Source organism: Pelodiscus sinensis, chromosome 19 (assembly GCF_052426305.1).
Source record: "Pelodiscus sinensis isolate ZL-2025 chromosome 19, ASM5242630v1, whole genome shotgun sequence".
In the NCBI taxonomy this organism is placed as follows: domain Eukaryota; kingdom Metazoa; phylum Chordata; order Testudines; family Trionychidae; genus Pelodiscus; species Pelodiscus sinensis.
Window position 1 is genome coordinate 29,895,368 of NC_143070.1, and position 17,068 is coordinate 29,912,435.

A 17,068-nucleotide genomic window follows, 5' to 3' on the forward strand; every position below is an offset into this window, starting at 1 on the left:
TAGTACCCCCCCTCCCCACACACCATGTTGCTCCCTATGCAGCCTGTGTGCAGGGCAAGGAAAGCCCCAGGCTGCCCCTCAGGGAGCTGGCTGTGAGCCCCCACCTGGAGCGGGGAGGGTTGGGGGTAAGGGGGCTCTGTGGGGAGAAAGAGAGGTACGGGAGGGGGCAGCCCCAGGAGCAGCCACACCACAGCCTGGCTCCAGCCGTGGGGAAGGGCTGGAACTAGGCCAGGGAGCAGACCGGCTGCCGGAACAGATCTGGCCTCACACCACGTAGCAGCCTCCCTCCCCCCCTCCTCTCCCCCTCCCCGAGCAACACATGACCTCAGTGCAGGCCTCCAGCCACTGGACCAGGGCCCTGGCTGCCAGAATGGGCCCTGATCCCCCTCTCCCCCACAGAGCAGCCCCCAACATGCAGCAGGCCCTGGATCCTCACCGGAGTAGCTCCCTGCCATGTGGCAGACCCTGGTCCACCCACCCCCACCCCATGCAACATGGCCTGGCTCCCTGCTGGAAAAACACCCCCCCACACCACCACCACCACCACATCGCAGACTCTGGCTCCCTCCTGGAGCAGCTCCCCCATCATGTGACATGCCCTGTCCTCCCATCAGATCAGGCCCTGGCCCCCCGCCATGCAGCAGCTCCTGGCTCCCCACTGGAGACCTCCCCCATCCTACAGCAGGCACTGGCCCCCTCACCACATGGCTGAAGCAGGCCCTGATCGGCTGCCCCCATGTGGCCTCAACACAGGCCCCAGCCTCCAGACCAGGCCTTCAGTTTCCTCCTACCCCAACATGAGGCCACAGCAGCCTCTGCTCACTGGAGCATGCACCTCTCACCTCTGCGGAGGTGGGGGGCGGGGGTGGGTGGAAAATTTTTTTTTGTGCAGCTGCACAAATGCACGCCTTAGAGGGAATCCTGCCCAGCACTTTGCAGCGCTGTCCCTCAGCTCGTGTAGAGCACCCCTTTGACAGCAGGATGTGTTCCGAGGACACGTAAATCTCTTCGTGGCCTTCGCAATAACCAGCTCAGCCTTGCCTACCCTGGCCCATAGTGACACATCCTGCTGTCAAAGGGATGGTCTACACGAGCTGAGGGACAGCGCTGCAAAGTGCTGGGCAGGATTCCCTCTAAGGCGTGCACTTGTGCAGCTGCAAAAAAAAAAATTCTCCACCCACCCCCGCCCCCCACCTCCGCAGAGGTGAGAGGTGCATGCTCCAGTGAGCAGAGGCTGCTGTGGCCTCATGTTGGGGTAGGAGGAAACTGAATATCGATATAGACATGAGGGAAGAAAAGGGTCAAAATTCCATTTCTAAAAATAGATTTTTAATAAAAAGCTGTTGAACTATAAAGGAAAATGTTCTTGTGCTGACACCTTAGTACAACAACAACAGTTTCTAAATTAGAAGATGTTTTTTCTTTCATATTTGACACTGAGATTTCACAGCAGTAGAAAACTCTGACAGGAGTGAAAGTCCCCTCCCCCCTCATCTGGGGCAGGGGACGGGGCAAGGTGAGGGCAGCAAACCCCACCCGCTGTCTGGCCGCGTTTCGTACCAGTTTCACCCTGTGCTGGGGTGGAGCAAACCCGGGATGGGGGGGAAAGGCAGCCTGGGCTCCTTCCAACCAGCAGGTCCCATTCACCAGCCTGGGCTGGGCTGCCAGGTGCCCGGTTTTCCACTAGAGGCTCCACTTGCAAAGGGAAAGGGGCAGTGACCGGTTGGCACAAAACATCCAGGTACCTGCAGTAACCGGCCCTGCCCTGGGGGAAGAACAGCAGCGCTGGGAGGGGCCGGTCGGTGCCGCAGGGTCACTGTCAGGGGCAGGGATTCCCCCCTGCCTGGGCCGGCACCGGGCAGATGCTCAGGGGAGCCGCGTTGGTGCCCCCGGCGTTGTTAAAGGGATTGAAATACGGGCGCAGCGTCCCGGAGAAGGTGTCGGTGAAGGTGAAGAGATGGGACCTGTCAGTCACATTGTAAAACGAGACCTCGCCCGCCTCGTAGTCCAGGAAAACCCCCACCCGGCTGGGCCTGGCGCTCACGGGGAGGGGGGTTAGGGGAGAGGTGCAGGCCTTGTATCCCCCGTCCCTCAGCACCACGGCCCAGTATCCATTCCCAGGTGTGCGTGTGACCTTCCCCTTCCTGCTCACAGATTCCCTGCAGACCCCCAGCTCCCAGCCTGTCTTGTCCCCCACCCCCACCTCCCAGTAACGCCTCCCGCCCGCGAACCCCTCGGCGCCCAGCACAATGAGATAGTTCTCAAATCTCTGGGGGTTGTCGGGCAGATCCTGGCGCGTGTCTCCGTGTCTCACACGTTTCCGACCCTCAGACAGGACGAGTTCGGGATGAGCCGTGTCTGGATCCAGCGTCACGTCCACTGGGGAGAGAGTCACAGAGTCAGGGCCGGGGGCAGGGGCGGGTCTCTGGGCTAAGGGGGAAATTAACCTGCCCCCCCCGTTAATCGCTGTGCGGGGGGGGGGGTTATTGTCTGAGGGGGGTCAGGGCCCCTCTGCCCGTGAGGAGACACAGAGCGGGAAAAGGGCAGGAGGAGCGGGGGAGGGGCGGCAAGCTGACAGTGGGGGGAGGGGCAGGGTAATGCTGGGAGAGGAAGGGGGAGGGGCAGATGATGGGGCAGAGGGGGAGGGATGGAGAGGAGGGAGCAACCGTAGGGCCAATGTGGGGCAAGAGGAGCAGGCACAAGGGGACAGAGGGGTGAGGGAAGGGGCAGTCCCCAGGGGGGCTGGGTGCAGGGGCAGATGCAAGGAGGGCAGGGGGAGGGGTGGACACCAGGGGGCAGAGGGGGAGGAAGGGAGCAGAGGGGCACAGGGGCAGACAGAGGGGTGTGGGGAAGGGCAGGCCCTAGGGAGGCAGAGGGGGGAGGAGATGTGGGCACCAGTGCGACAGAGATGGGGTGGGGCCTACACCACAGGACCCAAAGGGGGGCCCAGGGAGGAGACCCCAGGCAGGCCGAGGGGCAAAGGGAAGAGCAGGCCCCAGGGAGGCAGATTCCCAGGAGCGCTGTGAGCGAGACACGAGGAGTCGTCCTTCCGCTCTGCTCTGCGCTGATCAGGCCTCAGCTGGAGTCTTGTGTCCAGTTCTGGGCCCCACATTTCAGGAGAGGTGGAGAAATTGGAGGGTCCAGAGAAGAGCAACAAGAACGATGAAAGGTCGAGAGAACATGAGCTAGGAGGGGAGGCTGGAGGAATTGGGCTTGTTTGGTTTGGAAAGGAGCAGACTGAGAGGGGACATGAGAGCGGTTTGCAAGTATCTAAAAGGGTGTCACAAGGAGGAGGGAGACAAATTGTTCTGCTTGGCCTCTGAGGGCAGGACAAGCAGCAAGGGGCTTAAACTGCAGCAAGGGAGGTTGAGGTTGGACATTAGGAAAAACTTCCTGCCTGTCCGGGTGGTGAGACACTAGAATAAGTTGCCTGGGGGGGGGTTGTGGAGTCTCCATCCCTGGGGCTATTGAAGAGCGGGTTGGACACACACCTGTCAGGGATGGTCTGGATGGTGCTTGGCCCTGCCGTGAGGGCTGGGAACTGGACTCGATGACTCTCGAGGTCCCTGCCAGTTCTGTGATTCTGACGGAGGTGAAGGCAGAGAGGGGCCTCAGGGAGGCAGAGGAGCAGTGACCAGAGGGGCTTGTACCAGGGGCTGGAGGGGGATGAGGGATGCAGGGTCGGGGGGCAGAGGGAGAGGGGCAGGGAGAACTAAGGGGAAGGTGGAGGAAATGTGAGAGGAGGGGGCAGGTACCAGGATGGGGGTGGGGGAGAGGAAAGGGGCTTGTGCTGAGGGGAGGGGGCAGGGCAGGAGGAGAAAGGGGAAGCAAGAAGGGTAGAGTGGGGGAGAGACAAATGCCGGGGGACAGGGATGGGGAAGGCACCAGGGCAGATGGGGGGGAAGGTTTTATTCGCAGTGGATGGGAAGGGTAGGTGCCAGGGGGCTAGAGAGGCACTGGGGGAGGGATTAAAGGCAGGGGGCAGAGGTAAGCAGGCGGGCTGGCAGCAATGGGGCAGGGGAGGGGCAGGCACCAGGGCTAACGGGGGTCAAGGGGGAGACAGTGAAGGGAACGGGAAGGAGGAGTGGGAGGGATGGGAAGGTGTCAATGGGGCGGAGCTGGGGGGAGGGGACAGGCTGATGCTGGGAGAGGAAAGGGGAGGGGCAGACGAGAGGAGCAGAAGGGGGTAATGGCGTCAAGAGAAACAGGTACCATGAGGACAGAGGGAGTGGGGTGAAGGGAGGGGCAGGTTCCAGCCAGGATTTCCCTAGGACCACTGGGGGGGTGTACATCAGTGCTCCCTCCAGTTGTTCCTAGCCGTGTGCAGAATACATTTTATGACGTGCACTGAGGCGCGCCCAGGAGACACACGGGCTGTGGCCATGTGAACGCTCTGCTGGTCCACTGGGCAGCTCCTGACTCTCCCCTGAGAACGCAGGGCAGGTGTGACAGCAGGGCCCGGACAAGCTCTCCCGGCTGCTGTCTGTGCCAGTGTCAATGGGGCTGATGCGGCTGCCCTGGCTGAACCACTAGGGTACGTCTAGACTGGCCACAAATTCCGGAAAAGGGATGCAAATCAGGTAAGTCAGGATAGGGAAATCCGCGGGGGATTTAAATATCCCCCGCGGATTTAAATAAACATGTCCGCCGCTTTTTTTCCGGCTTGGGGAAAAGCCGGGAAAAAAGCATCTAGATTGGCGCTATCCTCCGGAATAAAGCCCTTTTCTGGAGGATCTCTTATACTCAGGTAGGAATAAGAGATCCTCCGGAAAAGGGCTTTATTCTGGAGGATCGTGCCAGTCTAGACGCTCTTTTCCGGCTTTTCCCCAAGCCGGAAAAAAAGCGGTGGACATGCTTATTTAAATCCGCGGGGGATATTTAAATCCCCCGTGGATTTCCCTATGCTGACTTACCTGATTTGCATCCCTTTTCCGGAATTTGTGGCCAGTCTAGACGTAGCCTTAGTGTGTAAACAGGGTCTGAGGGAGCCCCTCCCCCGGGACAGCTCATGAGGAGCCGGATTGGGATGATGCCAGGCCCAACCTGTATTGCCAGGGACACGCCTGCCCTGCCTGGGGCCTGGCCCACAGAGCTGGGCTGCCCGGGATCCGTTCTGCCTGGGGCTGGGCACAAACCACTGAGATGCCATGTGGGGTCAGGAAATGTTGGGGCCCTTTTAGTGTCTGAGTGACGGGCAGCAGCAGAGCTGGGCTGGGCCTGCCTGGGGGAGGGACCCTCAGCACCGAATCTGTGCTGGGGTTTGCCAGGGCTCAGCTCTGGCCCCTCTGGGCTCGTCAGTTCCCAGCCCCGGCACCTCTGGGCTCACAAAGTCCTGCAGCGCCCACAGACTAACAGAGAGACGACTGATAGAAATGTAGCCGTGTTAGTCTGGTGTAGCTGAAACAAAATTAGTATCAGAGATCCTAATTCAAGCTACCTATTCCATGCCACGTGTAGCCACGGGCCGGAATTTAAAAATGGCGGCGTCTGGGAAGATGCAAATGAAGCCCAGGATAGCCTAGGGGGCTAGTGTAGACATACGCAGGGAGATGACTACATTTGTTGTTGGTTTCTCAGGTGCTACAGGAGCAAGCGTTGTTTTTTGAGGGTTTTTTAAGATACAGACTCAATTGGCCCCTCTGAGACCTCTGTGCCTGGCAGTTCCCAGCCCCGGCACCTCTGGGCTTGGCCCATCAGTTGGGAAAATAACAAACATGCTGGAGCCCGGCCCCTCTCTGGTGACAGGTTAAGCCCTGGCCACCCCCACACGCCCTGTGCTGGGGAGCAGGGTGGGGCTGCCGGGGGCTGGTGAGCAGAGGGCGAGTGGCCCAGGGGTTTGCTGGCCCCTCTCTCCCGTGCAGACAGAGCTGCCTGGGCCAGACGGAGCCTTTGGCTTGGGTCAGTGACAGCTGGAGCTGCAGTCACAGAGCTCTCAGGGCCGAGCCCTGCTGGGGACAGTATGCGGGTGAGGGGGAGCCCGGCCTGCACTAGCCACGAGGTTCTGCGCTCAGAGCTGCCATCGCCCAGAGCTGGTGGGACCTTGAGGGACTGGCTGAAGGCACGTGGAGGGGGGCAGCAGAAGGTGCTGATGCCAGGCCATTGGGGACAGAGCAGTAGAGGGAACGGTGGCGCAGCAAACAGCAGCAGCCAAAACATGGGTCTGTGGGACTGTTTCAGAGACGTCACTCCAACGCCCTGCTTAGTGCCTGGGAACCGGATAGAAAAACACGTTTCCTAGGAGGCCAAGACTTTTCAAATCCATTCATTGCCAAGGCTGTTGTGTCACGACATCGCTAGCGCGACAGGCCAGTGTCTGGGGGAGTTTCTGTATTAATGGTGTTGTTATTATAATTAATATTTATGCAAAATCAGCCAGTGTCCTGCCTCCTGCCACTGCAGCGCCTGGAGCAGCCAAAGGGAATGAGCAGAGGAGGGAATCGTCTCGTGATCCCTCCCCTGTCACCCACTCCCAGTATCCAGTCCACAGGGACTAGGGACACTCAGAACAGGCTGACGCATCCCTGCCTATCCTGGCTCAGAGCCACTGGCGGAGCGACCCTCCGTGAATGGATCTTGCCCTTTCTGACCATGCTGTGACTTTGGCCTTGACTCCCCCCTCCCCCGGGCAGAGCCCCGCCGGCCGACTGTGCTGCATGAGGAAACGCTGCCTTGTGTGGGTCAGTCTCGCTGCCTGGTCACGTCACTGGGTGCCCGTGGCTCCTGTGTGCAGTGAAGGGGAAATGACACTTCCTGACTCACGTTCTCCTCACCTGCCAGCATCCTCCAGGCCTCACGTGGCCCCAGGGGCAAGGAGGGGGTGGGAGACTGGCCGGCCAGGTGATGAGGGGAAATAGAGAGGTGGGACATGGGGGGCAGACCCCAGGGGGCAAAAGGGCAGCAAGAGGAGGGTGGTTATCAAGGGGGGAGGGGCATGCAGGACAGGTGCCAGGAGAACAGAGATGGGCAAGGGAAGGAGCAGTACCAGGGGTGGGGGGGGGGGGGGTAGAGCAGAGGGGCAGAGACAAGCAGGGCAGAGAGGAGCAGGGCAGGCACCAGGGGGCAGAGTGGGGACAAGGGAACAGGGGAGCAGAGGAGGGTGGAGAGTTGGGTGAGGAGAAGGGAGGGCACAAGGGGGCAGAGGAAGGTGAGTGGAGGGGCAGGACCCAGAAGTTAGGGGAAGGTGAGTGGAGGGGCAGGACCCAGAGGGGAGTGTAGGGCACCAATGGGCTAGAGGAGGAGGGAGGGGAAGGAGCAAACATCAGGGGGCCCAAAGGGGGCCAAAGGCAGGGACTTGCGCTGGGAAAGCAGCAGGAGAGATGGGCCCAGGGGGCCAGGGGAGGGGAGCACAAAGGGGCTGGCACCAGTGGATTGGGGAGTGGGAGGGTGCAGGTATCGGGAGGCAGAGGGGAGGGGAGGGGCAGGCACAGGGGGTGAGGGAAGGGCTCATGCTGAGGCCTACGTGGGGCAGATGCCAGGGGCTAGAGGGCACAAAGTGTGGGAGGAGGGGCAGGTGCCAGGGGGTGGGAGGGCAAGGGAATGGGGGGGATGTCAGGGGCTACAAGGTACAAGCAGCAGGTGCCAGGGCTCAGGGGTGCAGCCTGGAGTGCGACAGGCACCAGGGCCAAGAAGGGGCCAGGTGTGAAGCAGCTATTGGAGGCTGAAGGGGGCGAGGGAAGGGAGGGCACCAGAGGGCAGGGGGAGGGGCAGGTGCCAGGGGACAGAAGGGGGAAGGGAGGGGCAGACAAAAGGAAGGGGGAGGGGAGGGAGCAGTGGGTGCCGGGGCAGAGGGGGTGAAAGGAGGGAGCATGAGGAAGGTGGGGGTGGGGCAAGTCACATGTGAGGGTGCAGAGGGGCGTGAGGAGAACCGGGGGCAGAGGGCAGTGAGGGGGTGGGCTCAGAGAAGAAGGAGGCAGGGGGCAGGTGCTGGGAGGGCAGTGAGGGAAGGAGGCGGCACCAGGAGGCTGTGGGGAGGGGAAGGGAAAGGGCAGGTGCCATGGGGATTGAGGGGTGGAGCGTAAGGACGGACAGAAGAAGGGGAGTGGAAGGGGAGGGGACAGGCCTCCACCACCCCAGCCCAGCCCCCCCCGGGCTCCTAGGGGGGGCAGGGCAGTGGAGGATGGGAGGGGGGTGCAACTGCAAACCAATGGGCTGTTGCTAATGAGGGCAGTGGGGAGGGGGAGGGGCAATTCCCCATTTCCTGCCCCTCCACCTGGGAGAAGCTGCCCTGGAGCCAGTCCCAGTTCACACCCACGTGGCTGCACTGGGGCTGCACTGGGGGTTTGCACAGGGGCAGGTGCATCGGTGCAAGGGAACCCGGCTCCCACGGCCTCAGACACTGCTGTGCCGGGGCCGCGCCCCTCCCCTCACTGAGTTATGGGTCAGTAACTGCAGGTCACTGGGGCTGGGGGCTGGACTCTGGGTTCCCAGGTGGGGCCGCCCCACTGTGCTGCAGAGCCAGGCTCACCCCCACGCTCTGCCCAGGGCCGTGTTTACACCCAGGGGAGCATCTGCAGCAGCAGAGACTGAGGGACCCCATGTCAGAGCCCAGTGGTTCCAGCCCCCACCTGACAGGGGACCCACATTCCCATCCCTGCCCCACCCCACACGGGGAAGGGACCTGGGGCTCCCAGCTGGGTCCCCGCCCCTGGGCTAAAGGCTGTGGGGGAAGCGACGGCACCTGGCTCTGTCCATGGACACTCGCCAGCAAACTCAGCCTGGGGCCGGGAGCAGTTTCACTGGACCCCAAATCGAATTGTTCTGCCGATGAACCATTAGCACCCGATTGCCCAGCCCCTCTGCAAACCTGCCTGAGCAGCTGAGGCGCCCAGGCCCAGTGACCGGCAGGGAGGGACTGTCCCCGGCCCCAGCCCCACACGGTGACGGGCCGGCCGGGCTCAGGGCACCAGCTGGGACACTCCAGAGCGGCTGTGAAATGTGCCCTGGCCAGGAAAATCCCCCCAGCCCTGATCTCAGCCCACAGACCCGGCTGCCAGTGGAGACTCGGCTCCAGCCTGAACTCTCTGCCCAGAGCGACGTGTCCCCTGGGCCCTGCGAGCGGCACAGACCCTCTGCCGCTGCCCCGGCGTCCCCCAGCGCGGGCACTGGCCACAGAGCCCCTCCCAGAGCCCCCGGGGATCAGGTGTCCCCAGCTAGCGACTGCCCCAGCCTCCCCCTGGCTCCCTCCACCCAGCCCTGGGGCAGACGCGCTGGGGGTCTCACACCGGGCTCTGCAGACATGGCAGGTTTGGCTACACAGGTGGGCAGCGTGTCCCAGAGCCAGGGGAGGGGCAGACTCTGGTTGTGGGGTTTGTGCCCCAGCACTAAAGAATCCTGCAGAGCTTGGGGCTCTGTCACTGCCGATCTCACAGGACCTTCTCTGCTGAGCCCCCCTAGGTATCAGGGCCTGCACTGACAAGGCCGCCCCCTGCTGTGTGCTCCCGCCCCCAGCTCGGAGATTCGCTGCCCTGGGCCGAGCAGACAGACCCTTTGGCTATGGCTTGTGCAATAAATATGCAAATGAGGCGAAGTGTGGAATATTGCCACACCTCATTTGTATAATTAATTTTCAGCCGCTTTTTGCACAAGAGGCTTTTGCGCAAAAAGGAGTCGTCTCCACAGCTCCTTCTGGCGCAAGCCCCCCTCTTGCACAAGAGCCGTTCTGCCTAAAAAATAAAGCAGACCCTCTGTTTGCCTCATTTGTCTTTTCCTAAGACTCCCCCTCTCCTTTATTTTCACATGGCACTGCTGGGCATCCCTGGCATGTCCTCTCTCCACCACGCCCTTTGTGATCGTCACATAGATACCTGTATTTCATTTGCTGGTTCAGAGCTCCATGAGAACGGATTCTTCTCTCCACTCCTTCAACCTAAACTCCTCGTGTAGACCAGGCCGAAGTGACCATGGGTCGGGGAGCTTCATAATCAGGTTATAAAAACCATCAACTCCAGACAGGAGCAATGAATTATGGACCTACAGTGCCCAGACTCCACCAAATATGTGGGGCAAGATCTCGACCCTAGTTCTGCCTGCTGCCCCCCTCCAACACCTTCCTAGGTACATATCCTGGCCCTCCCTTCTGCCCCCAGATTTGAATGTGCCCAGAAGTCCCCAGCTACCACCAACACTGGCAGTACAAGAGGGCTAATGGTGGCTTCCTGTCTTCCCACCTTGAGCCGCTCCCTGCCCAGGGAAATGGTCTCATTATTCAACACTGTCCCAAAGCAAAGGAGCAGAAAGCTTACAGGTGAGCTGAAGTTTTGAAAGATCACATTCAGCAGAGTTTACAGCAGTTACCTGCATGTTGTCTGGCTTTCTCCCAGCCTGAAATCAAGCAGAGAGAGAGATGAGGACTGCCCTGAGCACAGACTTGCTGAATAGAAAATAATCTCAGATAAAGTTTATGACAAGAGAAAAATATAATAGCTATTGATAACTTTTCAAATAGGGTCTAACGGGCCGTCAGCGGCCCGCACGCGGAACGGCCCGGACCGCTGGATGGAGGGCGGAGGCGCGGGCCAAACCCCTGGGACGGCGCTGGGAGGGGCCGTGGCGGAAATTGACAGCTGGGCGGCTGCAGGGGAAGCTGCCATGCCGCTGGAGGGGGGGGAGCCCCAGGAGGTGTCCGGCACGGCGAACCATTTTAAAAAGGCCCACAGGTGCGCGACCAAGGCTGGCTGGTGGCCCGCCCCTGTCCTCGGGACTCTCGAGACAGCCCCCACAGCCAGCGGGCAGTCAGTCCTGGGTTCGCGGCCGGCCGGGATAGGCCCTGACACCCATCGGAGGAGCAACTTGGCCGGGGCTGGACCCGTGGCTACGGCAGCCCCACGGGGCTTGGACACCGCAACCTCAAACCGGGACCACTGAACCGCGGTAGGTCGTGCAAGATGGCGGGGGTACCCCAGGGGCTAGGGAAAGGGAGGAAGCAGCCCCGGGCAGGAGCCTTCTGGCATCCTTGGGCAGATGCATTGCGGGAGGAAACACTCCCCATCTGCCGTGCAGGGGCGATCACAAGCCCCTGCACTTAGGGCCCCGGGCTGGGATCCAGAGAGAGGGCGGGTCCAGGTCCCCCTCCCTCACCCCCACTGGCACCCAACCCCTTTTTGTGAACCTGGCCACCATCTGGCGTGCGGACAGCAGCGGCCGGGTGGCAGAGACGGCTAGGCCACGTCCCGTTGAGGGGTGACACTTGGGGTGTGGGCCCCCTCTTTTGCTGCTGAGGTGGGACACTGTTATCGGGTTCATTGACCCCCCTTCCCGTACCGTGGAGAGGGGGTGATCGCACCCGCCAGCTGGGGTGTCTGACAGGGAGCCCCGGCTGGAGAGTTGGACAAGGCAGGGAGAATGGGACAAAGGGATCTGCTGAGCCCTCCACCCACCCACACACCCCCACCCCCGACCTCCCACACGGGGAAAATGTGAATGTATTTACCTGCATTTAGTAGGGCTCTTCTCCACTCTGAAAACAAACACAGAGACATGAGACCTCTCCTGAACACAGAAACGCTGAATAGGAGACAATTTTGTAGCAAGTTTTACATTAGTAATAATAATAATAAAAAACTTACTGAGCTCACCCTGCAGTTTATCTAAAAGCAAAAGAAAGAAAAATGAGACCCACATGTTAAAAAGGAGGTATTCAATACGTTCCCACTGTAACAGGGCAGCTGCCCTGTACTGGCCCTTTAAGAGTCAAACCCCAGCCTGGAGCAGGGCCGGGGAGTTCAGCCCAGCTGGGCTGCGTTGGCCAATTAAGGCCCAGCTGGGAGCCATAAAAGGGGAGGGCTGCTTCAGAGAAGGTGTATGAGCCTGGCTGCTGGGGGAGTAGGATGCTCCCCAGAGCTAGGGCAGGGCAGGGCAGGGCAGGGCAGGGCAGGGCAGGGCAGGGCTAGAGAGTCAAGGCTGTGCCAGGGGCGCTTGGACAGACAAACTGCCAGCCTGCTAGGCCTGAAGTGAGGCCTGCTGGAGAAACACCAATCCCCCAGAAGGGGGGGCTCAGAGAGAGTGACTTGGGCACTGCCGGAGGGCAGTGTGGTGAAGAGAATGATGTGACTGGAGGATTCCAGAGGGGAAACCCCCACGTTAGCGGAGGCCCGTGCGGGCGGAATGGACTGATTCCGGGGACAGACAACGGACCCCCGCAACGGTGGTGAGTGCCCCCTCACCGCCCCCCTCACATCCACATTAAAGAGTAAACAAATTAAAATCTTCTGACTCAGAATCTAGGTTGACGGTGTAATCTACTCAGTTACAGAAAGCACAGTTCATACCTGTGCTTAAGCAAAACCAGAAGTAGAAAGGGATGAACTCCCTGGTCTAGCTAACTGGCAGGTGCCAGAGGTAATTAGAACCAATCAGGGACCATTCAGGAAATGGAAGTCTAACCTGTGTCAGATAAAGTATGAAGTGGATGGTTGGAGGGCCCAATGGAATTTGAAGAGCAAACAGCCAAAGGTGCAGAAATAAATACCAAGACATTTCTCAAGCAAGACTCCAGTGGAAGAACAGGTGAATCAGACTGGAGCCTGGTAGGAGGTGAGCAAGGTGATAAAATCAAAAGATCAGGAGAATGAAAACAGGAGATGAGAAGTGAGAAAAGTACCTTGTGCAGTAATAACAGTTCTTCAAGATGTGAATCCCTGTGAGTGCTCCACTGTTGGTGACAGGTTGTCCCAGTGTGGTGAAAGGTGGCAACTGCTGCCAGGTGAACTTGGAGAGAAGCTAAGGCTAAGGCCTGATTGTTTTAAGGAGCGGATATAATCCAAAATTTAGTGTGGTGGTATTGAATGCAGGTCCAGCCGTTTGTCTGTACACCATGATGCAAATCTGCACCACTTTCGGAGGGCGATGGAGCATGTAGTATGTTTCCTGCTGTGCATCAAGACCTCCTTAACCCGATCTGAGGTTAGAAAGCCTAATTCGAAATACCTACTCTGTGCCGCGTGTAGCCGTGGGCACGGAGTCCGAACTACCGGGGATTTAAAAATGGCGGAGCCCGGCAAGATGCACATGAAGCCCGGGAAATTTAAATCCCGGGCTTCATTTGCAACTTCGGATGCCTACATTAACCACCCTAGTTCGAACTAGAGTGGTAGTGTAGACATACCCTTAGAGTTCTTTGAAGGGGTTAACAAACATGCAGACTCGGGGATCCAGCAGATATAGTATAGTTAGATTTTTCAGAAAGCCTTTGACAAAGTCCCTCACCAGAGGCTCTTGCGTAAATTACATGGCCATGGGATAAGAGGGAAAGTCCTTTCTTGGACTGAGAACTGGTTAAAAGACAGGAAACAAAGGGTAGGAATAAATGGTAAATTTTCAGAATGGAGAGGGGTAACTAGTGGTGTCTCCCAAGGGTCAGTCCTAGGACCAATCCTGTTCAATTTATTGATAAATGATCTAGAGAAAGGGGCAAGCAGTGAGGTAGTAAAGTTTGCGGATTATCCTAAACTGTTCAAGATAGTCAAGACAGAAGCAGACTGTGAAGACCTTCAAAAAGATCTCACAACTAAGTGATTGGGTAACAAAATGGCAAATGATGTTTAATGTGCATAAGTGTAAAGTAATGCACGTTGGAAAAAATAACCCCAACTATATATATAGTATGATGGGGGCTAATTTGGCTACGACAAATCAGGAAAGAGATCTTGGAGTTATCATGGATAGTTCTCTGAAAACGTCCACACAGTGTGCTGCGGCGATCAAAAAGGCAAATAGGATGTTAGGAATTATTAAGAAAGGGATAGAAAATATGATACAGAATATCTTACTGCCCCTGTTTAAAACTATGGTTCACTCACATATTGAACACTGTGTACGGATGTGGTCTCCTCACCTCAAAAAAGATATTTTGGCCTTGAAAAGGGTTCAGAAAAGGGCAACTAAAAAGATTAGGGGGTGGGGAACAGGTCCCATATGAGGAGAGGCTAAAGCGACTGGGACTTTTCAGTTTGGAAAAGAAGAGACTGGGGGGGCGGTATGATAGAGGTCTATAAAATCATGAGTGGTGTGGAGAGGGTGAATAAAGAAAAGTTCTTCATTAGTTCCCATAATGTAAGGACTAGAGGACACCAAATGAAATTAATGGGTAGCAGATTTAAAACTAATAAGTGAAAGTTCTTCACACAGCGCATAGTCAACCTGTGGAACTCCTTGCCAGAGGAGGCTGTGAAGGCTAGGACTATAACAGAGTTTAAAGAGAAGCTAGATAAATTCATGGAGATTAAGTCCATAAAAGGCTATTAACCAGGGGATAGAAATGGTGTCCCTGGCCTCTGTTTCTCAGAGGCTGGAGAGGGATGGCAGGAGACAAATCGCTTGATCATTGTCTTCAGTCCACCCGCTCTGGGGCACTTGGTGGTGGCCACTGTTAGCAGACAGGCTACTGGGCTAGAAGGACCTTTGGTCTTACCTAGTACGGCCGTTCTTATGTATCGGCTGAGACATTGTTGATGCTGGGTAAGTATGATGCTACCAGTGTCACCTTGTGAATTGCCTTGATGCACAGGGAATGGAATTGGACACCTCCCTCGTGATTTATGTAATGTGAAAGAAAGATGTGGAGAAATTGGAAAGGGTACAGAGAAGAGCGACAAGAATGATTAAAGGGTTAGAGAACATGACCTATGAAGCCAGGCTTCATGAACTGGGCTTGTTTAGTTTGGAAAAAAGAAGATTAAGGGGGGACATGATAGCGGTTTTCAAATATCTAAAAGGGTGTCACAAGGAGGAAGGAGAAAATTTGTTCCTCTTGGTTTCTGAGGACAGGACAAGGAGTAATGGGCTTAAAGTGCAGCAGGGGAGGTTTAGATTGGACATTAGGAAAAAATTCCTAACTGTCAGGGTGGTCAAATATTGGAATAAATTGCCAAGGGAGGTGGTGGAATCTCTCTCTCTGGAGATATTTAAGAACAGGTTAGATAGACATCTGTCAGGGATGGTGTAGACAGAGCGTGGTCCTGCCTTGAGGGAGGGGGGCTGGACTCGATGACCTCTCGAGGTCCCTTCCAGTCCTATGATTCTATGATTCTATGTTGTCATCATATTGTCGGTAAGTACCCTGACCATATTTTGAATGCGTGTGGAGAAGTGCTTATGTAACCCACACACCTAGCGTGGTTACGGAGTACTGCAAGTATCCTGACTGTATTTTGAATGCGTGTGGAGAAGTGCTTGTACATACTGACGACTGCTCTCTGTTCTAAGAGACTGATGTGGAACAAGGTTTCTTTGGTGGACCATCAGCCCAGTGACCATCCAAATGCTCTCCCCATCCAAGTATGGAGGCCAGCCAGTGCAGTCGTGCATGAGAAACCATGTTTGTTGTGGCTGCCATGAGCTGGACACAGGTAAGTACTTGTACTGTAGGCTCATGGTGACCATTGCTATGAAGTCCTGTATTGCCTGGAACCTCTGCAATGGTGGGTATCACTGTGCTGAGGTACAGTCTAAGCAGGCACCTGTACATTTCAAGGACTGAGCAGGACATAGAGGAGATTTTTGATCACTGCTGTGGAGGCAGGAAAAGGGAATAAGGGAATTTGTGTGAAGCCATCTTGGTCTTGTTAACAAGAGAGCAAGAGTCAGGCTAAGTCTGTGGCCTGACAACGCGAGATCTGTAATTAGACGCTGCCTTCGCCTCTTGCCTCCATATGGAGATAAGGACAGAATGCTGACTCTGGTAGGGACCTTGAGATAAGGAGCATCTGGGTGGAACTAAATAACTGTTAGCCATTGGTGTTTGTAATGGGAAGGAGACTAATTGTTATTGTTGTTATATCTAATGGACAGTATATAAACTGCTTCATAATTGCTTGTATTCGAAGATCTGCCTGGGGGGGGAACTCCCGCCCAGTCCAAACCAGTTTTTCCCTTGCTGCAGCTCATAATAAAACTGCCTCTGGCTACTTGTTGCTTACAAACACAGCGAGGACAATGTTTTCTTCCACACTGATGATGAGGCCCAGGGATTTGAATATTTTCCATGTTGCATTCATGGATTCAAAAGTTTCTGGGAAGGAAGAGCCTTTTATTAGGCAGTCATTGAGGTACGGGAATATGTTAATTCCCTTGCTCCATAAGTAATCTGCAATGACAGCAAGCAGTTTGGAAAATACTCTGGTTGCAGAAGACAGGCTGAAGAGTAGGACAGGATATTGGAAATGTTCTGTTGCTACCATGTATCTTAGGAAACATCTGTGAGCAGGGTGGATTGTGATGTGGAAATAGGCATCTTGTAGGTTGAGGGCTGCAAATCAGTCCCTCCCATCTAGTGCAGGGATAACAGAAGCCAAAGTCACCATTTTGAACCGGTGTTTGCAAAGATATCAATTGAGTCTATGGAGGTCGAGAATGGGTCTCCAACTGTCTGTCCTTTTTTTGTGTGAGAAAGTAGCGGGAATAGAAGCCTCTGCCCCTGAACTCATCCAGTACCCTCTTCTGCCCCCATGGAGAGGAAGCGTTGGACCTCTTGTTTTAATAGGGCCTTGTGAGAAGGCACCGTGAAGAGGGACAGGCAGGGGGGAGAGGGTAGGGAAAGGGATGTAAACGGAATTGTGTAGCCCAGTGGTTCCCAACCTTTTTGAGCATATGGACCCCTTTTCAATCTATTAAAATTTCACAGAACCCCTCCTCCCCGTCGTTGAGAGAAAAGAAAAAGATAAAGAAAAGAAAATGAAAAGGAAAGAAAAAGAAAAGAAGTAAGGATCTAAACATTTAAAACTTTCCACGGACCCCCTGAAGTACTGTCACAGACCACCACGGGTTTGCGGACCACAGGTTGGGAACCACTGGTATAGCCTGATGCTCTGAGCTCGAGGATTCAGCGGTCGGTTGTAATGACAGCCCATCGATGATAGAATGGTTTTAAGCAGTAATGAAAAAGAATGAACCTGGTCTTGGCATGGACAGGTGAGCGGGAGATCTTGCATGCCCTCGACTAATGCGTCAAACCTGTTGCTTATTGTTCTGCTCGTTGGACATCAAATTATTTTGTGGATGCCTCCTTTGAGGGTGTTGTCTCACATGGGATTGGTTGAATCCCCTGTTCTGATATCTGGGGTATGCAAATTCA

General features: G+C 56.3%; 1 protein-coding gene across 1 annotated transcript in view; it reads right to left on the reverse strand.

Moving 5' to 3' along the window:
* Positions 1-1,280: 1,280 nt before the first annotated feature.
* The window catches only part of LOC102451427 (butyrophilin subfamily 1 member A1-like), a 43,747-nt gene continuing 27,959 nt past the window's right edge, over positions 1,281-17,068 (reverse strand). Inside the window, exons 6-9 of the mRNA XM_089771104.1 lie at positions 11,565-11,585; positions 11,429-11,455; positions 10,294-10,320; positions 1,281-2,379 (exon numbers count right to left, since the gene is read on the reverse strand). Of these exons, the coding sequence (XP_089627230.1) occupies positions 1,820-2,379; positions 10,294-10,320; positions 11,429-11,455; positions 11,565-11,585 (635 nt within the window). The 3' untranslated portion in view covers positions 1,281-1,819. The remainder of the gene's footprint in view (positions 2,380-10,293; positions 10,321-11,428; positions 11,456-11,564; positions 11,586-17,068) is intronic.